Raw genomic sequence first — 27,726 nt, forward strand, 5'->3', positions numbered from 1 at the left:
TACTATGGTAAAAAATATTTTCACTAATGAAAATATTTAATTGCAACAAACATTTCAAAGAAACACAACTGGCAAACAGGCCACTGGGTAATTGCTGATGTGTTTTTACTAAGAACTTAAAATTATTAATGTTTGCAAGTTACTATAACTAAGCAAGGCTCAAATTACGTTGAGATTTATAGCATTTAATACCATAACTGTATATTAGAAGTATTATTTATATAAAACTATAGTAAATTAAATTGACCTTTGGTGAGTGCATTAAAATAGTGTTTTATTAATGCTTTTCAATTTACTCTTTTTTATTCTGTCATATATTTCTTCTGCATTTTTCTGAGTAACACACACTCCTGTGTTTGTTCCCCATCATGCCTGGCAAGGTTCAAAACATTCATTTGTTTCTTTCTTTATCCAGGTGTCCTAGAAACCTAACTGTTTGTGAGTTTGGTCCTTAGGCAAGTTTATCTTGATGTTGGAACTTTCAGCTTCAAATAGTGCAAATAGTGCTCTTAAGCTGCATGTGGAGTAGACTAGTGCCTGTCATCTTTTTGAGCTGTGGTACAGTTAAGAATACCTATTTTGTGGTAATGAATTCACTAAAATGCCAAACAGTCAGGCTAGCATATCTGTGACCCCTCAAGTTGATTTTCTAAAGTAAATTGTGATGAGAGGGGAACTTTAAGGTAAGCTGTTTTCTTAGCTCGTGAGGATGTGCTGGGGTAGCACACTAGTAGGAACTTGATTTTAGACTTGATTTAGAAATGCGAAATGGAGTGAAACAAGAAACACTTTTAAACATTTAAAGTTTGGGACCAGGGATTACTGATCCATCTATTTCTCAAATAGAAAAGCAAATAAGCAAGCTTTGAAAGGTATTGGTGCATTTCATAGGATAGAGTATTTTAGACTTTTTGTTTATTGTCAAATTAAAGTATACCGAAATGCTGCTTCTGTTTAAAAATTAATTCTGAGAAAAGGGGTACAATCTTGAAAAGTTGGGGCTGCTTTGGTTGAAAATCAAGGAAAAAAGTTAATAGCAGGTGGTCTGAATGGGTACCTAGAGTCCAGGACTCTGTTATCCTCACAAATACAGTTCTCAGCAGCAGATGTTGTATGCTTGGTTTCTTCTATGTGAGTGATTCACTCTCATGCCTACCCCTTTTGGGAAATAGTTTTCTATGTATTTTACCCTGTTGACATAGTCCTAGTCTCTGGCCCACTTAGCTTTGGGTCATGGGTATATTGCCACTGGAAAAGTATTCCATGGAAATTTTATTTACTGTGATTTGTAAAAATTCAGAATCTCTTTCTTTAAGAATTTTTGTTTGAGTCAAACTATTTTTCTGTGCACTTTTATTTAAAGGAAGTTACTGTTGATTTAATACCTACCAAATGCTAAGTAGTACTTGTAATATATTAATTTAATCTTCAGGAAGATGTGTTGTCTCTAATTTTACATATGGGGACAGGGACTCTCAGAGAGTTAAGTAACTTGTCAAGTTCACAGATCTAGTAAATGAGAGGTCTGGGATTTAAATCCCTGCTCTAAACTTTTTTACAAATCCACACTTTTCCTTCTGACAGCAGATTATGTTAAGACTGGTAGCAGTTTTCCAGTTCTAGGCACCATGGATGCAAATAAAAGATTTACTTTTGAAGAAATTAAAAAATTAATAGATGAGACATGTAAAAGTGTTTCTATTTTGGGAAATTGTGAGGCGGTGCTTATATGAGAAGAAAAAACAAAGCTGGATAAATAATGTGGATTTTTTCCACCATAACTAAGCTTAGGAAAACTAGAACTTCTGTGGCTTGATAGGTGTGCATATAGGTACTTAGTAAAGAATCCCTTGGTGTGCAAGACAGTGGGTAGTCATACTTGTCTTCTATAATGATAACTCAAACAATTCTGTGCAATGATTCATGGAAACAATTGGATTCTCATCTCCTGGAGCTGTTTATGATAATATGTTACCAGCAAATGCAAGTGAGAAACTTCAAGCAAATAGCTGTAAGGAATGGGGAGGGGTGGTGGAGGTAATGAGGGAAAAATACAAGATAGCAGCACTTTATTTGTGAATCTTGACTGTTTGGTGTATATAAAAAATGTGGAAATTTCAGTTGGTAGTGAAAACCTTTCTTCAACTTTCACAGAGAATTACAATTTATAAAAATGAATGCCCTTGGGTATGGACTTTTTCTGTTTTTTCTCCCAGAAGTTAGGGTGTATGTAATGTTATATGGTTGTCAGATTTTAAGAGGATATTTAAATTAACTCTGCATTCCCTGAAATGAATTCTAGATGGGTGGTGTGTTAAATATATACTGCTCAAGTACTTCATCTCATTTTCCCTCAAGGCTGTCCTCAACACCTACTTTTGTAGTGAAACAGCTCCGGTTGTATATGATGCTTCTGGCATGGCTTTTCTGGTAAGAGCTGTAAGGTAGAAATTGGATCTCATACCTCTCTGGACTTTGAAATGAATGGGAAGTGACATCCTTGTTTTATGTCACGATTGTCTGTATAAGAATATAGTTAACTGCTGATCATCTAGGCTACCCAGAAAAAGCATGCCAGGGCAAGCATGGATAGTTAATGACCAAAAAATTTACTGTATGAAAACTACAGTGAACCTTTAAGACTTGTGTGCCAATAGATTTAACTACTTCTGTAACCAATTTTGTTGTCAAACTGTCAGAGAGTCAAATGGGTTGGTTAGAAGGTCACCTGTTCTCCTTTCTGCTTCCCCGTCTCCTTTTATAGTTGTTAACCAGTAATTAAATACCTCAAATCCTAGAAGTAGAAAGGAAGGAAAAAGGGAAAAATGAAGACAGAAAATTCTTTGATGTTTGGATTAAATGAGTATCTAGTATATCCAACCGGAATATTAAAAATAAAATTCTATAGGAAGTATATGAACTAATAAAGAAAAATTCAGATGATAATTGAAAATAGTTAATTCATTTAATTTAGATTTACTATCAGTTACCTTTAATTGTAATAGCATCTGCCCTGGAGTTAGACCATCTGAGTTCAAATTTTGCCTTCTTTATTAATTAGATATGACCGTAGGCAAGTCTTAATATTTTTTTTAAATACAAAATTTTGTGCCTTGATTTCCTTTTCTGTAAAAGAGGGATAATGTACATTATCTAACTCCTATAATTGTTTTGAGAACTAAGTGAGATAATACATGTAGCAGTGCTCAGCATAGGGATTGGTACTTTCTAAACGTCTAGCAAATACTATTTCTGTATCTTTTCAACCATCTCTCCAACATCTATCCATCCATCCATAGCTGTTTGTCTGTCTGTCCATCTATCCATCTTTTGAATGTTTCTAACAACATAGATTGATGATTTGTTGTTTTTGTTTTTTTCCATAATATGTAAAACATTTAAAGTATGAACTGAATTTAATTGGCCAGAGGGTGGGGGAAGAGGAGACAGCCCTGAAAAACCAAGTTATTTACAGAGATCTAGAAGTTTTACTTTAAATCCTCTGGTTAAGTATAATATCCTAATTTTAATTCTGCCTATTCATTTAATAAAATTTAAGTAATTAGGCAAATATTTATTGAGTGTTTTCTTTGTGCAAAATATTGTACTAGGTGCTGTGGGAATACAGAGAAGCCTAGTATTTTATTCTTGCCCTTGAAAAGTTTGTAATCTGGTTGGGATTACATATAAACATATAATTATAGCATATATTTTAAAAAGATTGTGTAAGATAGTATGCGTTGTGTTGAATGAGTTATATAAAAAATAAAATTTCAGAGCACTTATTAGAAGTGATTAGAAGGGTGGACCTAGTTACCTGGAATAGGCTCAGTTGGTTTCCTAGTGATAAGAAAGGAAGGCGAGGGAAATAGGGAGAGACAGGCAGAGCAAAGTCTGGGGGGCAGCAATAAGTGAAGTCCGAGTATATCAGTCTAGTGGAGTAGAAGGTTAAAGTGTAGACTACTAGAAGATAAGTTTAGAAAGATTGATTGGATCTGGATGGAGGGCCTTGAATGCCATAGTCAGGAGTTTGGACTTTTTCTGTCATCAGGGGAGAGCCACTGATTTTTCTCGAGCAAGAGAGTGGCCTGATAATAGGAGTGGCAGTAAGATTGATTTTGAGCTGGAGATGCTGAAATTAGGGAAATCAGTTTACAGTCTGTTGCAAGAGTCTAGGTATGAAGTGTAATAAAGCCCTGTACTAAGGTGATTATGAGTGTGGTAAGAAGGTGTGAGCGTGAAAACATTATTAAGAAAGTGTTGATGGAGCTTAATGACAGGCTGACAATGAGGAGCAAGGATAAAAAAGAGGAGATGGATGTAGGGTTCATGTTTTGAACTTGGATCATGCTGGGCATGATACTCCTCTGGGTGTGAATGGATGAGGGAGGGTGTTGAGGAAAATGATGAATCCAATTTTGTTTTGTTGAGTATGACATAGCAAAGTATATCTTGGTATAATCTTGATGTACTTTTCTAGCAGTCATTTGAGGGCTGTTGTATTTCAGGGAGGTGAAAGAGAGCTCATTGTTGGGGATCTAGATATAAAAATAATGATTTAGATGTTAAGGAATGAGATTTTGTTAAAAAGAATATAGAGAAAGAATAATGTTTAGGTTGGCAGCATTAACATGTGAGTGGCATTTTCTATGATTATCTATTCACCTTAATTTAAAAAAAATAAGCTATTTGCTCATCTCTCCCTCCCTAATTTTTCTTCACTCTTTTTTCCCCAACATTATCAATTATCTACGATGTGTTGTACACTATGCTGCTCACTGGGGACCCAGTAATGAACAAGACAGACATAATCCCTATCTTCATGGAACATATAGAATAAACTTAAAAAAAAACCCCAAAATCTATGAATGTTTTCTGTTGTTCTTCCACTTGCCATAAGCTTTTGATAATATTTACACAAGCATTTATCTCCCTGGGTCTGGAAGACATTTTCTGACAATAGGTTTCCTTTTCTCTTTTTGTGGACACTTTTTATTATTACTATATTGTAAGGAATGTTCTGTAGGATCATAATTTTAGGAACATATTAAATTACTCATCATTGAAGTTAAAAAAATACTGTTTGCCACCACCATCACCAGCCCCCCACCCTTGTAGGGAGGTTTTTATTGTGTTAAGCTTATAAGTAAGGTCCTTCAGGGAAAAAACTTTTTTGGCAAGGTGAAGGAAAAAGATCTTTCCTTTAAAACTATCTTATTCCTCACATGCAGACTTCTCTTAATGATATGAAATTTATTTCAAATCACAATAAAACGTGCACTAGACTTTAGACTTTCCCTTTCTCCTGTTTCTCCTGTCCTTATTCTGCTTTTGATTTTGCCACAAAGTCAACCCAGTACCTTCATCTCTCCCTTTCCTCCACTCTTTCCTAATAAAATGGAGGAATGGTGGAATAGGAATGCAATGTAAGACTGGCCATTTCGGGTTTATAAAGGATGAAAGCATCCTTCAAAGGAATGATCTATCTGATTGCAAATGTCTGATTTTAAATGCTGATATTCAAGCTCAGGGAATCTTATGTTGTTGATGGTCCCTAATTCATTGCACTTTCATTCTTTGCTGTGCTACCCCTTCTCCTTCAACTGGTCCTTTTTTTTTTTTTTTTTTTTGTGGTACGCGGGCCTCTCACTGTTGTGGCCTCTCCCGTTGCGGAGCACAGCCTCCGGACGTGCAGGCTCAGCAGCCATGGCTCATGGGCCCAGCCGCTCTGCGGCATGTGGGATCTTCCCAGACTGGGGCACGAACCCGTGTCCTCTGCATCGGCAGGCGGACTCTCAACCACTGCGCCACCAGGGAAGCCCCAACTGGTCCATTTTTGAGTTAGAGGATTCTAAATGAAATTATTTAGAATAGAGATATCAGGTAAAAATGGAATATCAGGTATTATCTGTAAGATACCTTTCTGATAAAAAGGGGTACATTATTTTTTAAATTTTTTAATTGAAATATATATTTCTGCTTTGTAAATAAGTTCATTTGTATCATTTTTTAAGATTTGACATATAAGTGATATTATATGATATTTGTCTTTCTCTGTCTGACTTACTTCACTTAGTATGATAATCTCCAAGTCCATCCATGTTGCTGCAAATGGCATTATTCCATTCTTTTCTATGGCTGAGTAATATTCCACTGTATATATGTACCAAATCTTCTTTAGCCATTCATCTGTTGATGGACATTTAGGTTGCTTTCATGTCTTGGCTATTATAAATAGTACTGCAGTGAACATTGGGGTATGTGTATCTTTTTGAATTAGAGTCTTTGTCTTTTCTGGTTATATGCCCAGGAGTGGGATTGCTGCATCATATGGTAGCTCTATTTTTACTCTTTTAAGGAAACTCCATCCTGTTCTGCATAGTGGCTGCACCAATTTACATTTCTACCAACAGTGTAGGAGGGTTCTGTTTTCTCCACACCCACTCCAGCATTTATTATCTGTAGACGTTTTGATGATGACCATTCTGACCAGTGTGAGGTGATACCTCGTTGTAGTTTTGATATGCATTTTTCTAATAATTAGCAATGTTGAGCATATTTTAATGAAAAGGAAGACATTATTGGTGAAAGAAGAAAACCCCTGTGTTAGGAGTGTTTTGAAATGGGAAAGATAGTTTTTGCCGTATTGGAAGGTATGATGTAAATCTGAGTGTTTTAAATTTTGAGTTAGATAGATAGAAAATCACTTTAGTAAGAGAGCTTTTAAGAAAGCAGTTTGATTGGAGCAACATCTATATTTATATAGATTACTTATAAATCTTCAGCGTATGGGAAAACCATGTCAAATTTTTAGGTCTTTAATACTAACCCAGCTATGGGTTACTGAAATCACTTTCATAGCGGCCCAGCCTGGCCACCACATTTGGATAGGAATTCCAGATGCTGAGTGTCTCAGTAATAAAAGCTGTGGACATGTAGCCTATGCTTGGTTATTTTTCTAAACTTGGATAGAGATAATAAATCAATTTTGTGAAGTGAATTTTCAACCTCAAAAATCCAGGTCACTTTAGAACACAATAAGGCATAACTTTTTTCTTTTAAGGAAAAGTTAAGATAAAAGCTTTTGAGCTTGGATAATACCTGTCTTTTTCGACCTGCTGAAAGGTTTCTAAGCTAGAAAGAAGTCTCTGAAAGCGTAGTTTTTATAATGGTGGTGCTGCTGACATACACTTAACATTATCAGGTCAAATGGCAGTGATACAATTTGTAGGCCTTATACTCTGTCTGGAAAGTTGTAGTACTCTTATTGGTATTTGTATTCACTTTTTGTTAATTGGCCTTTCTTGTTGTTTTCCATTTTAATTTACTGTAAGACTAATAAGTCTTGTTAAATAACAAAGATTGCATCACAGCATTCAGCATTGAAATGCACTCCTTTTTGGGGGAAGCCAGATAGATGTGTTTACTCTGTAGAGAGATTTGATTTTTTGTTTTCTTCATGGTAATTATGTTTGCACTTTGCTGATCACTAGTTGTGCATTATTACAATGGAAGGTGGCAATTTGATTGTCTTCATTTGGAGAAACAAGTAATTTTATATTCACTAAGCTGTCGTCAGGTAACACTAACTCACAGTACTAAGAGCTCCTGGCAATGTGGCTTGGCACCTATATTTAACTGCTTTGATGCTTGTGTAACCTCTGCTGAATCAGAAATACTTTGCCTGCTGGAAATGGTTTTCAGGGTTGTACAATGAGGTTTTCATTAAGTAGACAAACTGAAAATGAACTGCAAAGCCACGGCTGTTTCTCTCTTCCCTTTCCCCTTCGTCCCTCCCCCTTCTCCTCTCCTTCCCCACCCTCTCCTGTTCCCCTCCCCATTCCTCTTCTTCCTGGTCCTCCTCCTCTTATTTGATAAGAACCTGAAATTTATACCTTATTTCATTACATGAAAGAGAGAAATTGCTGGCTCGCTTTATTTAGCTAAAGGAGAACCTCAGAGATTAGCTTCTTTATATAATTTTGCTCACTGGCACGATGTGTGAGCTTTCATTTTTTGAAACTATTCATATAGTATAAATTTTCATTTTTCTCTTTTTTCTGGCAATATTAAAAAGTGGAAATAGAGATGAGAATGGAAAAGTATAGTGACAGCTTCCTACCTACCCTTTCTCTCTGAGAAGTTATTGTCCTGGCTTATAATATTTATTGATAATTGGATACGATATCCATATTGGGCTTCCATATTTGTGGATTGGTTTTAAGCTGACAAAGACATGTTTGGTATTCACTTTAAAAATTATGGTTCTCATTTCATGTGAAGAGGAGATTCAAAGTGAATGTATATCAATAAATTCATTCTGCTATTATTTTAGACAGCTTTCTTTCACTCATGCCGCATAGAAGTCTTTCATTTGAGTTATAAAGTCATTGTGCTTGATTAAAATCCTCTTAGTTAGTGTGTATATATAGTAGCCATTGTTTGGTTTTGCTCTTATTGTTGGGTGACTGGTTTTATTTATATATTCTGGGCCTGGCTTTCCAAAGCAAAGATCTCAACAAGTTACTGGTAGATAAGCTTTGGGAAAAATTCAGTATTGTTGCTATCAAGCAAAAAGTATAGATAGAGGTGACATGAAGGCAAGTTGTTTTGATCCCAGGAAGAAACTGGATACTCAGAGACACATGTAATAATTATAGGTTTTCCATAGGCAGTCAGTCAGGCAGGCCAGCCATTAGGCTGGTTGCCTGCCTCCTCCAGCAGATACTAACCAATTAGACAGAGATGGTTACGTGATGTAACATTATCAGGAGAAACAATTCATGAGTCAAAGCATTCCAAGACATATGAGCTCTAGTCCAAAGAACAGTCTTAAGCTATATAAAGTGACAGCAATATTGTCAGCTAAATATAAACTCTAGAAACACAAACTTTTGATGACTTGAGAAGAATCTGTTCCAGGTAGTCCCTGTTTTGTAAGAACCTCAGAAGGCCTTTGAATACAGTTTTGGAACTTTGGTGTGAAAAATTAGAAGCCTTAAATAAGTCAAAATCCATTAATTTAAGCCCTTTCTTAGACATACTTCAAGGGCTCCAGTGTATTTCATTTCCCTCATCACTACTGATTTGACAACTAACTCAAATCAATGAGTTTTCTTCTAACAGATATTGTCTGTATATGTTACCATATATACTCTGAAAGAGCCACTACAGACTTTAAAAGATAGGTTTATAACTCTCCAAGGTAACTCTGAAAGCTTATAAGCTTCTTTTTCATGGAATTTTCTTGTTTGCTTATTAAAGAGATAGAAGAGAGAGAAAAACCTGGCAGAAGCCTAGGGAAGATTGGAGGTGGAGTGAGGGACAGGCGGTAGCGCTGGATAAAACAGTACAAGAATCAATAACAACCCTCAGGCTTTACCTGAATGAAGCAGGAAAAGTTTTAAAAGGGTTATCTTCATTTTAATGTCTGAAATAAGGGTCCCTCCCCCTGCCTGTCCACCCTCCCCCCAATACTTAAACGTGGGAATTAGAGGTACAGGAAGAGGGTTTTAAAATCATTCTTTACCCTAGGCTGGGTGGCCTGGTATCCTTTGTAGGGGTTCCTGGATATTGTGCATTTTGGCAGCTGAACATATATGTTACTCATGCTCCTTAAAATGAGAGGCACTGTGTTATATTTTTGGAAAATTATTTGTTTATTTCTCAGTATCAGATCAATTGCAGCATTAAATTAACAGTGAACTACCTGACTGAAATAAGTCTACCTTGGTAGCCTGGGGCTGAGTTGCAAAAAGAAATGTGAATGTTGGCCTGAAATTTTAATTTTTTCTTTAAGTAAACCAACTATTAAAATGTTGCTTTATGTTAAAAACAGGGCTTCTTTTGAGTAAATGTAGCACACGTAAAAAGTGAATGCCATTTGATAATAATCTCAGAAGTAATGAAAACATTTGAAAAAACAGGTTAAAAATATTGTTGTAATAAATTCAGTGGCTCCTTTGGATAATCATGTCAGTCCCAAATGATAGTTTTGAGGTGAATTCCTTCCAAGCAATGGTAAAGAAAAAAAAAAAATTAATTTCAAGTGACTATGCCTTATGAGAAAGTTGTTTTAAAAAATCCTAACTTTTAGACATAAAAATAACTGTTTTTTCTTTTTTAAATAACACCATCAAATAAGAAAGATTTAAAAAAAAATAAGAAAGATTTAAAGTTCTAGAAAATAAGGTTTTTCTGAGATAGAGGACTTAATGTGTAGATATCCAGTCCTCATCATTTTATCAAGTCTTGGACCAGCTAATCTTGATTTCTTGTTAAAGAACATAAAGGAAATTTACCGTCTGCGTAGGTTGATAATGGTCTAAACATTCAGCTTTTATACTGGGGTTCTGGAGTAAAATAATTATAATCTTCCTAGAGGTACTACTACTGGCTTCCTAGAAAACTTTATCACTTACTGGAGACTTTATCTCCTACAATCTCATTTTCAAAAGTCCTAAGCCCTGAAGTTCTTCCCAACGGCTGGCATCCTGGGAATTCACTTGATCTGCTGGGCAGAGACATTTCAAACTCGGGAACACATGATGGGAATTTAGTTTTATGTGTCCAAAGATATGTTATTCTCTTTGGAGGTTTTACTTGATAATAGCTATGCCCCAGAAAACCATCTTGTTTAACCAATGTGATAAGTTGACAATGTAGTTTTTCTCTCTGATTATAATGTACTCTGTGTAGTCAATACACTGGTACCATGTGAGTGTAATTTCCTCTTTTATTTTATCTCCAATGCACTGTATTATAAATAAACAGTTAAAAAAAACACCAAACAAATCTGTTGCATCTCCTTTTAAGATTGTACCACTGTAGACACTTGTTCTGGTAAAGTAGAATTGGGCGCATTTGATTGCATTTAAATTTTTCATGCTTCAGCAGTTTGGCTGGGAGCACAGTAAAGAAAAATCCCATGAGCGAGGATAGTTTAGAATAATAGAACTTGATTTTGTGTATTATAGCGGCAACATTTGCGCTGCTTTAGTTAGGGTTGTGTCAGCACTTCCATTATAAACCCCTGTTTTCAAGGGGTATAACTAGGGAGATTTTTTTTTTAATACAAATTAAAAAAACAATTCATTTGAATGATTTTTAAGTTATAATAGTGCAAAAATAAAACAAAGTTAAGTCACATAGAAATTGACCGTTTTCACAAGGATTTTAATTCTTTTGCTTATTAGTTGTATATGGCAGCAGCTAAAGTAAGATACTGTTCTAATACACTGGGAGTGAAAGTTTTTGTAATGAAAAATTACTAACATGAGGATTAAAAATAAAAGTAAGCATCCCATGTGATATTTTAAATCATTAAAGCAAGTGTATATTTGATTTATGAGTTTTTGTAGGAGAGTAGCCATGGTGCAATGACTACCATGCTAGGTAAAGGTATTACCAAAAGTCAAGTATCTTTGCAACTTCTAGAATACAGTTTAGTTGGTCTAGTAAAAGGGAAAGCTAAAGTAAAGAAGTAGTGAAATGAATGAGGATGTAATCAGTAAATTGAAGGATTCTATAACAAATAATTTTGCAAAAAATAATCAGTAAATTGAACCTAATAATCAGTAAATCCAAGACACTTAAAACTGCATTGAAAAGAATTTGTGCACATTTTCCTTTTAAAAATGCAACAGGGCTTCCCTGGTGGCGCAGTGGTTGAGAGTCTGCCTGCTGATGCAGGGAACACGGGTTCGTGCCCCGGTCCGGGAAGATCCCACATGCCGCGGAGCGGCTAGGCCCGTGAGGCATGGCCGCCGAGCCTGCGCGTCTGGAGCCTGTGCTCCGCAACGGGAGAGGCCACAACAGTGAGAGGCCTGCGTACCGCAAAAAAAAAAAGAAAAAAAAAATGCAAGAAAATCACCATCCGAAACAAAAAACTACAACAAAACCATCAATAAAAAACAAACCTGAAAGAAGCCCAACAATTTTATCAAAAGGAAATGTCTACAGGGGGGCAATACCTAGCTAAAAGAAAAAGAGTCACCTTTTTTTCTGCTAACAACATATTGAGAACTAAAGGAAACACAAGAAATTAAATTAAATATGATATGGAAAAGTATTCTTGGAACAAAAAAATGTTAATTCCTTTGCTAAAGGGAGGGATTTTGAAGTTGAGTATGCCTTCCTTGGTTTTTAAGTATTATTGTCTTACCTTTCCCCTCTTCTTGTCCCTTAATGATGATGTGAACTGAGGATGAACAGTCAGATTTAATATTGCTTTTTTTTGGCAGCCTATCTTTTATTTGAAACCTTGATACACATTTGTATTTGTAGGTGCAAAATAAAAGACAAAGTGTGTGATGTTATAAATTGGTAGCTTTCCTGAATGGTCACTGGAGGAATCACCAGAAGACTGTTGATGAAGTAGAGGTGAAGCCTTTCCTCACTAATTGTATTCAGTGTGTAATTTCTAAACTTCCCTCTGAATTTTGATTTTCAATTAACACTCCCCATTTGAAAATAATTTTCTATTTAATGTAATTGCAGGAAGTAATTTATTGGCTGATTAAGACAGAGGGCCCAGCCTTCCTTAAGAAAACACTCTAACAAACCAGCCTTTAAACTCAACCCATAGCTTTGGACAGCTTTAGTCTATTTTTACAGCTGCATGGTTGTGTTTAATTAGGATTGTGCACTATTGTTCATTGGTGCAGTTTATAGTTGAAATTATTCTTAAGAGACTTTTCATTTTGGGTTTTGTGTTGTGATTAATTTATACTAAACCAACAATCACAGATATTGCTGTTGGAAGGAGCCAAGTCACTTTATAATAAGAGGACGTTTGTTGGGGAACTAAAGTCACTCTGAGTTTTGGATTATGACTTTCAATTGTATTTAGCTGTTTTAAAAAGCAGCAGTAAATTCATTCTTTTGTCTTTAATGTGAATGATTACATTATTGGTACTGTTATTATCTGAACTATGAAAACACTCTTCTTGTTAATGGCAAGCTCTTGATAAATTTGCAAAAGAGTTATAATTTGCCTGGTTTTACTATAGTATTTATGAGGCTAATGAAGTAAGTTCTAGATGATTCCTGTATTACAAGAAACATCATTTGGTATCATTTTCTGTAAGTTTATATGCATTTCTCCATTTGTCATTATTGATAGAAATTAGTCAAGGATATACTTATCTAATTCTTTGATAAAGTACTCATTAGAACATTTTTCTTTCTCCTCAAAGAAAACATAGACATACTTCTGTACTTTTTTTCCTCCATATTATTTTCTAGTATCAAATCTAGTAGATTAAATTTTTATTATTTGTAGAATGATTATTATAAGTAGGTATCAGCATTTTAATGTGTTTCAAAGCACTTCAAAAGCCCGTAATACTTTTATTTAGAACTGTGCATAATTAGATTAGCTGATCTTACATTAATTTTTTTCACTGTAGGATACTAAATCTGAGCCCCCTCATTAATTGTGAGAAATTTAGCATTAGCTGTTAAATCCTATGTGAAACATGGGCTGCTACATAAAAACTACTGTTTAAATTGGAATTAACTTAATTATTTTTCTTTGCACTTGATATTTCCTTCACTGCAATATTCATGAAAGCATGTGACAGATTTGTAAATTTAACTGTTAATCTCAGATTTCTAGACCCTTTAATCAGTATTTATTTGTCTGTAGAAACAGTACTAGCAAGTTAATGATTTGCTAATTTGAAAAATGCTCATGTGGTTTCCTATGTTAACTGATTTGTGCATTTTAAAAAAATAGTATGAAATCAATTAATGTTAAAGAGCAATTAAGGTGGGGATTTTATTCCTTTCGTTACACAGCAATTTTAGAGCTAACTGTACTATAAATCAAAAACAATGTAAAGTTTTAGAAAATATACCTAATTGCCTCTTCTTTTAAGTTACAAACTTCTGGTGATTTTATTTCTAAACACTTTTCTAAGAAAATCATTTCGATAAAGTGATATTCTAAAAGTTTTGAAATTCTGTCTAACAATCATGATTTTCTGATTGTATATGAAAGCATAGAATGAAGACCTTGTCTTCACTGTGCTGAGTGTAGTTGATGTTTACTTGTGGATACATAGAAGAATGTGCAGTAATTGTTTTTGGAGTTTTAAGATTATGAATAGTAGGCATTTTACTCTTCATAGTAAATGCTTTGAATCTTATATGTACTTTCTAATATAAAATAGAAGCATAGTTATTTCATATACTCAATTAAAATGTCACAAAATTGCCTTAAAACTAATCTAGCATTGTCAGCTACTTAATCAGTATGTCACTTAAAAGTTTACTTGTAGCAATTGACACAGCTTGAAGGTCTTTAGAAAAAGATCAGATTGACATTAATCAGTGTTAGGCCTAGTACTCATAATACAAGGTATAAACTAAGAAGTCAGGACCAAGTTTGTTTAGGATTTTTATCATAGATTGCTTACTCTCCTGATTATATTTTCTTACATAGACTTCCTTTGTTCCTACATAAAGCATAAGAGAAATTTGGATATTTGTAATTTCAACTTATCCTCCAAACTGGCTCATTTGCTGTTCATTCATTCATTTTTTTTCATTGCTAGCCATCAACTGAATTACTCTCAATAATCTAGTTGGGAGAACTGGGAGGAAAAATACACACATACATATTACTATACATTATGAAAACTTATTCCATAAAAATTTCATTTGTGGATTGGTAAGAAAGAAAATGTGCAGCAATTACTGGGAAGAAGTTTGCTTGAGTTAAAAGGAAAGAGGGAAAGTGGAACAGATAAGCTAAGAGTTCTTTTTCAGTGGTTTAGAGTAGATCATAAACATTTCTGAAGTTAGAGAACTTTCCTTTTTTCCTGAATTAGTCACATGTAAGGGATGGTTTATTCTTTTGTCATTGACAGCCCTTTTAAAAATCCATGCTGTTTCCTTATTCTGCAGAAGAATGTCTTCCAAGCAAGCCACCTCTCCATTTGCCAGTGCAGCTGATGGAGAGGAAGCAATGACCCAAGATTTGACCTCAAGGGAAAAGGAAGAGGGCAGTGATCAACATGTGGCCTCCCATCTGCCTCTGCACCCCATAATGCACAACAAACCTCACTCTGAGGAGCTACCAACACTTGTCAATACCATTCAACAGGATGCTGACTGGGACAGTGTTCTGTCGTCTCAGCAAAGAATGGTGAGCTTTTAAAATCTGGCCACTGTCACCAAGTATGTCTGTTATTATGGGCTCATTACAAATAAGTGTTTTAGAGAAAGCTCAGAATCCGTATCATTAGAGTTATTTGTGTTCAGGCGCTGAAAATGACCACCTTGTATATTATTAATATATTAATACTAGTTAGTGGGAAAAATTGGAAAATCGTTTGTGGTTTTGTTTTTGTCCATTATTAGGTTGACTTGCCAAAAGATATTTAATTTAATTTCGGGGGAGATTTGGTTATTTTATTCTCTGATTCTCTGTATTTAAGGTGGTGACCTTGATAATACCACAAAATAGGTAGTATGATCCAGTAAAGTGCGGCTGTGTATTAATATTGAAAAATTATAATAAGCAAACATATCTATGTGAATGAGGTCATATAGTGAATACATTTTCAGTGAGGAAATGCAGGTATTTATCATTTTTAACAGTAATTCTTGATTTATAATAAAGCTTTTCTCACTTATGTGCGTATATATTAATTTCAAAAGGACATGCAGAGCTCCTGAGTATCATTCAATCAAACTGCAGGAGTTTGCCCTAAAGGTAGAAAAAACAATATCCAATACATGCAGTGTATTAGCCAGCTTTCCCATGTTAAATTCTACCTGTAACCATCAAAATAGGTACCATAATAAGTGACATTACTTATCTAGTTTAAAGCAAAAATATTAACTTTTTTAACATTTAAAACTGACCAAAATCTTAACATATTTTATTAGATTAGGAATTTTAAACCCTGTTTTACATGTCTTAACTTTTGGCTAAGTTAATGAAAAGTATTTTAAGTGGGGAATGGGGAAAAGATTTGTTCCTTAATAAAAACTAAGGTAATATTTAAAAATGCCTTTACTCTAATAGCATTTTAAAATTCTTGCTCTATGCTTAATGTTTCAGAAACAATTCAAAGATTTAATTTTATAATTTATGGAGGCAGACATTTTTCTTTTTCAGATGATTCTGCAGGCACAATTAGTACTCGGAAGCAGTAGCTGAGAAATAGGGGATTGGACTAGACTATACTGTTCTAGACTAACTTTAGGTTGAAAGGGGATCATCATTATGCAGTTAGACCCCCTGGAAGATTTGTTTTCCTTGCATAGGGGGAAGAGAGAAGGTATAATAAAGCAAGGATAAAAGTCTGTTTTCTTAATTGAACATAAGCAGTTCATTTTATAACTCCAATATAGCATGGGTGAAATAGATATTCAGTCACTCTCACTGGCTTTTTGGCAAAATAATAGGGCTATGTTTTATCTTTATTTCAACAAATCATTATGGTGCACCTCCTCTGTGCCCAGCATTCTGCTGGGTACTGGCTGTCTAGTAAATAAAACATGCATGATTATGCCTTCATGGAGCTTATATCTAGGAGAGGGAACAAAAATAAATATACACACACAAAAATATAATTAAAATTTGATATGTGTTAAGAAGAAAAAGAACATAATGCCATGTGAGAACATAATGAAATAAACCTCATTTAGAATGGATGGATAGGAATGCCCTCTTTGACCTAAGGATGATAAGAACTAACCACGCAAAAAATAGAAGAAAGAGTAAAAATAGCAGAGGGAACATCATGTGTGAAATATCTGAGGTGAGAAAAATATAGCTGAGTTTCAGAAAATGAAAGATAGTTCTTGTAGCTGAAGTGTAATGAGCGAGGGTGAGACATAGCATCAGATATGGTTGGAGAGATTGGTAGGGGCTAGTTATCCGACGAGACCTTGTAGATAACATTATGGAAGTGAGATTTGATACTAAGTGCAATGGAAAGCCATCGAAGGGTTTAAGAACATTTCAGAAAGATAGTTCTGTGACTGTATATAAATAGATGTGGGGAAGATGGAGTGAAAGGAGGAAGACCTGCTGGGAAGCTATTTCAGAAATCCAGGTAAGAGATGATGGTGGCTTGGATTAGTGTGGAGGCAGATGGGCTAGGGAGAAGGGTTAGGTTCAAGATATATTTTAGCTTTTATGCCAAATATACTCATGGACAAATCAGAATAACTACACTGGAAAATACAGGTTGAGGCAGAAATAATACAGTTCAAATTCTACTTCTTTAGAGCACTCTTTACTTATTTTTCTTAGTATAATTTAGTTTGTATATTGGCAAGTGCAAAATTGCTTCGGTGAGTTATTCTCAAAGTTTTATGATCTAAAATTTTGTCAGAAAATAGATATTAATAATTTGCTTACCAAATTTACAAGTGGGATTTATGGTAGTCTAAAATAGTTTAAATTTACAAATATGTTATATTAATATAAAGAAATCATACTTGCTGGAAATGTTTTCAAACTTTCATTGTCTTCTGATATCAAACATTACTTTGCACTGGAGCCTTTGTGTATTCTGAATGTCTGGAAGCCAAAATATTTTGTTTTAGCTCCCACTCTATAGTATTTCCCAGCTGTGTACTTATATGGTATAATAAAAAGATTTAACAATTGGGAAATAGCAGCTGCATTTGGAAATTCCCTTCTCATTTGATAGATTCAATAATGTATAACAAGTGTAACATCAGACCTGTAATGACTTATACCGCAAGTATCATATCACTGACCAATTTTTCTTTACAGCAAAGGAAAACACTAGAAGGATTTTAGGTTTCTGGACAGCCTTGCAAACCTATATATATTGAGTGTATGTGTTGCAGTAAGGTGACTGTGACGAGAGTAAAACTTAATAAACACTTTGCCTCATTCTACATTCAAGTAAATATTAAATCCGGAATAATTGTTATGAAGTTAAGTGAAACTTAGTTTTCTTCAGTGGATCCTATTTGTTATGCACTGTAATTGAACCTCATAAAATCAGCGTAGAGAAATAAAATTTAAAAGAAAGTCTAAAAACAACAACAGAGATTTTATCAGCGCTTAACTCAGTTTCCATTGTAATTTGCTTTCTGTGATGGCCCTCACTCATGAACAGTTAGAAACAGGCACTAAAAGTTTCTTATATACTGGGTTCAGGAAGGGTTTTACTTTGAAATATCAACACCACAGAGGAGCTTTTCTGTAAGACAGGGTAAAGACAAAGCAGAGAATTTCTGCTAATCCCTACCTCTGGATTAGAAAAAAAATCTTTAGATGTTAAAATTTGTATTAATTATTTTGATGTTGCACTCCAACAAAATATGAGACTATACAGTTTCAAACGAGTGAAAAAATTCATTGTGGAATAAGCAAAGGAGAATAGAAACTTAGAGAACAGAAATTTTAGAGATCAGCATTCCAAGACCAATTGAAGATAAAAAAATTTTAGACTCTGATTTTAATTACCATTACTTATATTATGGACACCAAAATGTTCTATTTTAAATTTAGTGTGCTATGTTAATTGGTAAGATCCATTTGAAGGCTGAAAAGTTAGTGTAAATAAGAATTCACTGTCCTTGCTTACTATGTACAACCACTACTATTTTCATTATGGTACCAGTGTACCAGCACCTTTTTTGTAGGGGAATTTTGACACTATTTGAAATATGTTTTTGCTCCCATTAGAACTGATTCATTAGACAGGAATAAATTCACGTAATTTTTTCATCAAAAAATGTATAGTGTACCATTCTTTTTAATGTAAACAAGCATGAAGAACATTTTGTAGTAATATTTAGTGGCTAGCATATAATATTGTGTGTGATGATTATCTGCTAACGATTACTTGAGTGTGTAGCACCTACTAAGTTCTAAGCACAGGGACTTTCTTGTGAATAAGACAGGAATGATCCCCTCACAGAGTGAGACAATTTTAGACAATGGTAAGTACAATAAAGAAAATTAAATAAGAAAATGTTATTGGGAATGACTACTTTAAACAAACCAGGGAAGGTCTTTTTGAAGAGGTGACATTTGAGTTGAGATTTGAATAATGAAAGGGAGACAACTATACAAAAATTTGAGGGAAGACACACAGCTAGAATATATAGTAAGTGCAGAAACCTCTTGGTTGGTGTGTTTGAGCAATAGGAAACAATGGAGTGTCTGCAGTGGAATGGGTGAGGGAGAGAATGGTATGAGATGAAATCTAGGAGGCAGGCAGATGACAGATACTATGGGGTATCATAGGCTACAGTGAGGTGTTTCGACTTTACTTCAAGTGAAAGAGGAAGCCATTGGAAGATTTTAAGCAAGAGACTACCATGATTTGATTTATGTTTTTAAAAGATCATATTAGCCGCTGTGTACATAATGGATTGCAAGAGATAAAACCACAAACAAGGGCACCTATTAGGAAAACTGTTGCAGTAGTGCAGGTGAGTTTGATGGTAAGTGGAAGAGTGGACAGTTGGGGAGTTTATTCTTTGAAGAGTTCCCATAGAGTCTGAGGAAGACAAGATTCACACAGAGGGTGAGGAGAATATGTTATGTAATATACATGTGGGCAGAAATTTAGTCAAGAATGAACAGGAAGTGAAGTCAATGAGACCAGGGCACGGGGAAGGGTAAGGCTTGCTCCTGGACCAAGAATGGTCCCGTGTGAGGACAGAAACTTTTTGCCTAATAGGGAGATATTTACAGGTGACTTCCAGGGTAGGTTATGGGAATGTGGGCTAGACACCAACAGTATCTCTTACAAGATCCCCAAAGTGACAGGATTCTAAGTGGGACCTCTTGCATGCATGTGCACCTGTGCACTTACATGCATTCTCATACTGATATATATTTTAAGCCAAAATGGGATTATATGCATTTGGCTTTTAACTACTAGTCTAATTAGGTAGAAATAATCACACTGGACCCTCAGGCCCAGAATATCAGAACTCCTTATTTTAGAGACCTACGTAAATTCTCCCAAGTTTTATCTTCTAGAAAAGTTTAAAAAATAATATTCCACTATAAATAAAAGATTCCAATAAAGTCTCTTGTTGTAATTAAAAAAAAATAATAGGCATGTTGAGATATTTAGTAAATAACTGTTGGGAACAATACTTTCTTGCTTGCAAACAATTTCTCCTCTCTGCCTTTCTTGCTTTCAGTTCAATGAAGTTGCTAATCAACTTTGAAGTGTTCTATGTAGTTCGCTTTGAGTCATAAAAATTCTGGTGTGGACTTTGTACCATTCCTGGGAATGGAGCTGTTGCCATTACATGATAACATAGTCCAGGAACTTTGGGTGAGGATTTAATCCTTCCCAGCCATGCTTTATGTTGTGACAGACTTTTAGAAGATTTCTAATTTTGTTACCTTTTAAAAGATTTTAAAAACTTGAATTGTTCCCAGTTTTTGGTAAGATTTAGTAATTTAAGGTAGTAGGTAGCACTCAAATAAAATTTATTTATTTTTTATTTTTATTATTTTCCTCACGTTTACTTTAGAAAGTATAGTGAAACCCACTGGTTCACCCGGTCCGAACTATGTGCAAGGTTTATGTTCATCTTTTTGTTACCTGATTGGGTCTATGAAGCACTGGGGAAAAAAAATCCATACACTAGGGAAGTTTAGACTTCTTGAGAAATTTAGTTACTACTACTCTCATTTTAGAATTTTGGATATTCATTCTCTATAAGTAAAATTCAAACCTAGACTTCTGGTAATAAGTGAAAATGTTCATCCTTGCCCCTGAGTCATGAAACAACATTCTCCAGGAAGCCCTGTGGGAGATTTCCCATTTTCTATAACTTTGAAACTATATTAGCATACAGTATTGTCCGTTTTTAAACCCATCTCAGAAACTTAATGACAGAAATTTACTTACAGTTTGGACCAAAAAATAAAACCATGTTTATGGCATGGTGTAGGTAGTGAAATAGACAACTAATGCTGTCTAGTGTTAACACACTGACCACCTTTATATATGCACACCTTGCTTATGTGCACTGTTTCATTCCTGCTCTTAAAAAATGTATATTTAAAAAAAAACTTTCCTAAACCTGGCTTATTTAAACAAAATGATTATTGGCATGCTACTTGGAAATATCTCAATGTTTATGGAAATTTGAATTATTTTATCATTGTTTTTATTGATTTAATACATCTTTCTAAATATACTTTTTGGAAAAGATTTCTTACTTACATAGCTATTATCAAAATCTTTATAGAAAGTAGAAACATTGACATGCTCTGCAGTAGTTGGCTTTTTCCCCCCCTGGGCAAGAAGGAATCAGGTATGCATGCTGATTAACACACTCCAGTCATTAACGTGTGATTATGTGGGCTGCATATTGAGCACCTGCCAAAATATAAAAATCCAGTACTTTGTTACATCTGTGCAAAGACTTTTTGCATTTCTTTTGCATTTTGACAGTTCAAGGAAAATCAGACCCCAGTATCTTTTCTTTTTTTTTTTCAGTGTAATAAAATTGTGTGTACAGAATGTTTTCAAGGAGATAGGATATGTCATGTTTATTTTTATTTTAATCTTTCAGGCTGTATAAGATCCAGTGACTAGGGTTTGCAGAACTCTGACTGTAATATGAATCTCTTAATGAACTTCATCACCATGATTCACTTACAATTTACAGCATTCCTTCATGTTCATAAGGATTATCTTTTCTGGGATTCAGCCAATATTCCTCTAGTTTGCTTTGTTTTTATGTGATACCTTTATGTCTCATAAATATTTTGTTTTCATTCTTTCACCGATATGCTGTTAGTGTACACCTCATAGTGATGCCAGGGCTGCTATGGTTTGATTTTTCCTATCCAATATCCATTTGCAAATATTCCTTCATGGCAAAAGTGTAGCTTGGGCTCTATAGCATTTCCATACACTTAGGAAAAGTCACTTTTCGATAATTATTTAAAATAAGATTGGTTACTCAGAAAATCTGGGATGATCTCGTCTAACATAACAGCTTGATTGAGCAGGCCTATTCTACTCAGCTTTTCTTTTCTTGATGGATTTAAATGGCATTTGAATGTAGTAGATTTTTTTTTTCTAAATAAGCTTCTCATTAAAATTGGTCAGTATTAATCATAGGAAGCTGATCTCAGGACACCAATAATTTTCTAATTAAAGCAGAACTTCACAAGCAAATTTCAATCTATAGGTAGTTCTAATTAATGTACACTTTCTTGTACAGAATTCCTTCTTCCTCAGTGATGATTTGGATACATCACTGTAATGAAATATCATAACTGGAATAATGAAATCTGCACATTTCTGTAATGTTTCTAAGCATTATGGTATAGAAAATAATGTATATAAATATTATATAGCATGCAGTCATTTACATGACTAACATCTTAAGGTCCTTCTAGATTAGCATGAATAAGATGCTAACACATGATAGCGTGTTGCTTTGGGAGCAGAAAGCTGGGGTTGTGTTTGTACTCCTCCAGATCTACCTTCTTATTTTAATTTGAAGAGGGTTACTTTCCATAAAGTCAACTTAACATGACAAATCCTGCTGCCACCATTTATTTGGAGATGAGATTGTAAGGGCTCTCTTTGTTTATTGAGTCAAACCACCTGCACTAAGCAGGAAAGACCCTACTTTGTTCCTTCCATGAACATATCTAACCTTTCTTGAACACATCTAGTGAATGTGCCTAAATTACCTTGATATGCAAATTATCCCACTGTTTAACTGTCCTCTGTAATAAGAAGTTTTCCTTGCTTTCCAAGGGAAATGTAACCTTTTTAAAGAAGAACAACTTCAAGCTATTATTCCTTTTGTTAATATAGCTTTCAATATGATGACATATTTATTTTTTATACCCTTAACCTAAGTATTATTTTGGTATTACTACAGTCCCGTGACCTCTAGGCATTATTTTTCTAGGTGATGCAAGTTGAGTTCAATAGTATGTCTCTGTGTAAACCACATCCTCAAATCCAAAGTATGAATTACAAACCTTTGCTAATAAAATTGTACATTCAGGTAAAAATTAGAAATGAATACTTAGGCATGTTATCTCTCTTCTTTATATTTAATTAACACCCTAGAAAATGGGAAACGCTATTTAATAAAATGATTTGAAATTATTTTGTAAACTTCTGCCTTGATTATAATTTAACTTTAATTTTTTTTTGCTGCCAGTGTACTGAGAATACCTAGAATACAATAGTCTCAAGTTCATCAAACTTTTGGGAAGAAATGTGCCCTCAGTCAAGCATAGATAGATTACTGTGGTATAATAGAAGAGATTCATTTACATTGAAACACAAAGAATTAGAAAATTTTTTGGAAATTAGTGTTATTTAGGAATTTTTTGGTTAGTTCTAGTGGTTAATTAGTAGTTTTTTTACATTACTGTGGGCTAGCCAGGATTAAACTAAAGTAATCCATGAACACATTGAGAAAACCTTTGCTCTTGAATTCAGAGTTAATATTTGGCCTTCAGTTGTATTAATTTTTTTTTTTTTTGCGGTACGCGAGCCTCTCACTGTTGTGGCCTCTCCCGTTGCGGAGCACAGGCTCCGGATGCGCAGGCTCAGCGCCATAGCTCATGGGCCCAGCCGCTCCGCGGCATGTGGGATCCTCCCGGACCGGGTCACGAACACGTGTCCCCTGCATCGGCAGGCAGACTCTCTACCACTGTGCCACCAGGGAAGCCCAGTTATATTAATTTTTTTGTACATGGTATGCTTCTACCAAAATGCCTTTATTGTTTTTGATATATTCTGATATATTTTGAGATATATTCTGATATATATGTTCTGATATATATTGTATGTGAAGTTGATTAAAGTTCATTTATTTTGCTTTCTGTAGTTGACAGTAAAATTAGAGTTTAGCTCTCCTTTCAGCTACTGTTCTCTTAGATCCATGAGGAATGCCACAGTAGGGCAAGAAATGAATCTGAATTTTTGGATTTTTCAAAATTAAGAGAGAAAAATAAAAATTCACACCCCTCCCTTACCCAGAGAGAAAGGATGGGCTCTGTGATTGTAACTGAGCCATCGATTCAAGGTTGTGTGTTGTCTTCAGGTAGAGCAATCACAACCTCCAGACACTGGGAATATTTGATGCCAGATTAGAGTTCTACTTGCTGCTTTGTGGTAAATTGGTGACAGTTTTGTGCCAAGTTTTCCTTTTTCTGGAAATGTAAATACAGGTATATGGATGTTGATAGATAGATAGTTTTATAAGCACATAGCCTCCAAAGAATCATTTTTAATCTCTGTACTTGTTTTATCTGTAAAAACTTAGTGAGCTAGAGATGTTATTTAAAAATTTCTAGACTACAAAGAGTTTCCTGTTATGCCATTATATATATTTACTTGACATATTAGAAGGAAATTAAAGGCTTTTGTGGTGAAATTCTCAAAATTGGGAATTTTACTTGGGCAAGATCCTAGTGAAGACAGGAGATTGTTGAGTTCATAGGGTGGTCGGGAGGGCTCAGTATGTATGACATATAGAACAACCTGCTCTCTAGTTGCTCTTCCATAGGCAAACTAGACCATGAAAGGACTTCACTGTTAATAGAGTATAATCTCTCCTAAGGAACAAATGGATTTGACTGACCTTGACTGGGCTCTGGTACTTTTTAATGTTAAGATTTGTGAGGAATCAAGAGGACACTCTGGCTATTTCTTTTTTAGTGTGACCCCAGTCTCATCATTTTTATTCTATTATTTTTTAAAAAATTTATTTATTTTTAAATTTTTTCCTGTTCTAAGCATTTTATATGTACTGAGTCATTTAATTTTTATAATAACCTTATAAGGTAGGTGCTAGGATTATCCCCATTTCACTGATGAGGAAACCAAGTCACCAAGATTTAGTGACTTGCTCAAGGTCCCAAAGGTCAAGCTCACTCCAGTGGCTGAGTTAGGATTTTTTTTTTAACATCTTTATTGAGGTATAATTGCTTTACAATGGTGTGTTAGTTTCTGCTGTATAACAAAGTGAATCAGCTATACATATACATATATACCCATATCTCCTTCCTCTTGCTTCTCCCTCCCACCCTCCCTATCCCACCCCTCTAGGTGGTCAAAAAGCACTGAGCTGATCTCCCTGTGCTATGCAGCTGCTTCCCATTAGCTATCTATTTTACATTTGGTAGTGTATATATGTCCATGCCACTCTCTCACTTCGTCCCAGCTTACCCTTCCCCCTCCCCGTATCCTCAAGTCCATTCTCTATGTCTGTGTCTTTATTCCTGTCCTGCCTCTAGGTTCTTCAGAACAATTTTTTCTTTTTTTAGATTCCATATATATGTGTTAGCATATATATGTGTTAGCATACAGTATTTGTTTTTCTCTTTTTGACTTACTTCACTCTGTATGACAGACTCTAGGTCCATCCACCTCACTACAAATAACTCAATTTCGTTTCTTTTTATGGCTGAGTAATATTCCATTGTATATATATGTGCCACATCTTCCTTATCCATTCATCTGCCGATGGACACTTAGGTTGCTTCCAGGTCCTGGCTATTGTAAATAGTGATGCAATGAACATTGTGGTACATGAGTCCCTTTGAATTATGGTTTTCCCAGGGTATATGCCCAGTAGTGGGTTTGCTGGGTTGTATGGTAGTTCTATTTTTAGTTTTTTAAGAAACCTCCATACTGTTCTCCATAGTGGCTGTATCAATTTACATTCCCACGAACAGTGCAAGAGGGTTCCCTTTTCTCCACACCCTCTCCAGCATTTATTCTTTGCAGATTTTTTGGTGATGGCCATTCTGACTGGTGTGAGGTAGTTTTGATTTGCATTTCTCTAATGATTAATGATGTTGAGCATTCTTTCATGTGTTTGTTAGCAATCTGTATATCTTTTTTGGAGAAATGTCTATTTAGGTCTTCTGCCCATTTTCTGATTGGGTTGTTTGTCTTTTTTGATATTGAGCTGCATGAACTGCTTGTATATTTTGGAGATTAATCCTTTGTTAGTTGCTTCGTTTGCAAATATTTTCTGCCATTCTGAGGGTTGTCTTTTCATCTTGCTTATGGTTTCCTTTGCTGTGCAAAAGCTTTTAAATTTCATTAGGTCCCATTTGTTTATTTTCGTTTTTATTTCCATTTCTCTAGGAGGCGGCTCAAAAAGTATCTTGCTGTGATTTATGTCAAAGAGTGTTCTTCCTATGTTTTCCTCTAAGAGTTTTATAGTGTCTGGCCTTACATTTAGGTCTTTAATCCATTTTACCCAGCCTCATCATTTTTAAATAGACAACAAGACATAGGTAGTTATCATATTGATAGTTGTTTCTGGGGGCTTAATTACTACCCTTTTTTCCTAGTGGATCCCAACTACCTTACTTTTTCCCTAAAAGCTTTATATCTTATTTTCTGTTTTTACTGAAGCTACTCTTATACCTTTGAATGATTTTAGAATCCCCCTTTCTTATCCCCCAGTTTCTGTCATGAACTGGGGGCAGGTTTCCCAGAAGCTGGATTAAACAGCATTTCAAAAGATTATTTTTGCCATACTCCAAGCACTCCTCTTCCTTACCAACTCTGAGCTAGTGTCAAACAACAGGTTTCTGATACCTTGACTCTCCTATTTTCAAGGCTATTCCTATTTTTGTTATAAGGTAGGGAGGTTTTTACTTTGCCTCCTTTGCTTTAGTTACTCAATTCTTTTTTAAAAAAAATATTTATTTATTTATTTTGTCTGCGTCGGTTGTTAGTTGCAGCACATGGGATATTTTCTTGTGGTGCATGGGCTCTTTGTTGCGGTATGCGGGCTTCTCTCTATTTGCCGCACGCGGGCTCCAGAGTGCACAGGCTCAGAGTAGTTGTGGCACGTGGGCTCTGTGGTTTCGGCATGCGGGCTTAGTTGCCCTGCGGCATGTGGGATCTTAGTTCCCCGAACAGGGATTGAACCCGCGTCCCCTGCGTTGGAAGGCAGATTCTTAACCACTGGACCACCAGGGAAGTCCCTAGTTACTTAATTCTGATGTCTGAGGTTTGTCCACCATCTCAAAGTGCTTTAATTATTCCTCATTTGGATGACACTTATGCAACATGGGTTCCTGGTGATCTGACTGATACCTGGATCCTGTGATGTGCATATAACTTAAGCGTCCATCATAGCCTTCAGTTCATTTAAAGCATACTAGGTGCTTTGCTGATTACATATTAAAAATACACAGTTATGGGCTTCCCTGGTGGCGCAGTGGTTGAGAGTCCGCCTGCCGATGCAGGGGACATGGGTTCATGCCCCGGTCCGGGAGGATCCCACATGCCGCGGAGTGGCTGGGCCCGTGAGCCATGGCTGCTGAGCCTGCGTGTCCGGAGCCTGTGCTCCGCAACAGGAGAGGCCACAACAGTGAGAGGCCCACGTACCGCAAAAACAAACAAACAAACAAGAAATACACAGTTATTTTTATATTATTTGAGAGCTCTGGTAGTTCTCAAATGGGGAAGAAAAGGAAACAACTGCAAAACAGGAGAGCATTAGGATAATAGACTTGATGCTAGAGTAAGTAGTCACCTCTTAAGCAAAACTCTACAAAATCATTTGAGACTCTGCATAGAAACTTGCTCTGTAAGAATTTGTTCAATTACGCTTCTCAACTTCTGCATAATCACACCCCTCTTTCCCCAGTGCCTCAATTTGTCAAAGAAAACACCCTTTTGATTCAGTGGAAATATTTTCCCTGGGGTTATTTAGAGGAAACTTAATTTAGAGGAAAGGATGTTA

General features: G+C 35.2%; 1 protein-coding gene across 26 annotated transcripts in view; it reads left to right on the forward strand.

Annotated features, from left to right (window-relative positions):
• The window catches only part of SOX6 (SRY-box transcription factor 6), a 631,442-nt gene that overhangs the window by 224,984 nt on the left and 378,732 nt on the right, over positions 1–27,726 (forward strand). For 25 of the 26 annotated variants that reach the window (XM_067749779.1, XM_067749774.1, XM_067749772.1 and 22 more), the window contains one exon: positions 14,911–15,151. In XM_067749779.1, coding sequence (XP_067605880.1) covers positions 14,915–15,151 — 237 coding nt within the window. In that variant the 5' untranslated portion in view covers positions 14,911–14,914. The remainder of the gene's footprint in view (positions 1–14,910; positions 15,152–27,726) is intronic. The other variant, XM_067749773.1, reaches the window with a different exon arrangement.

Source organism: Pseudorca crassidens, chromosome 9 (genome assembly GCF_039906515.1).
Source record: "Pseudorca crassidens isolate mPseCra1 chromosome 9, mPseCra1.hap1, whole genome shotgun sequence".
NCBI lineage: Eukaryota > Metazoa > Chordata > Mammalia > Artiodactyla > Delphinidae > Pseudorca > Pseudorca crassidens.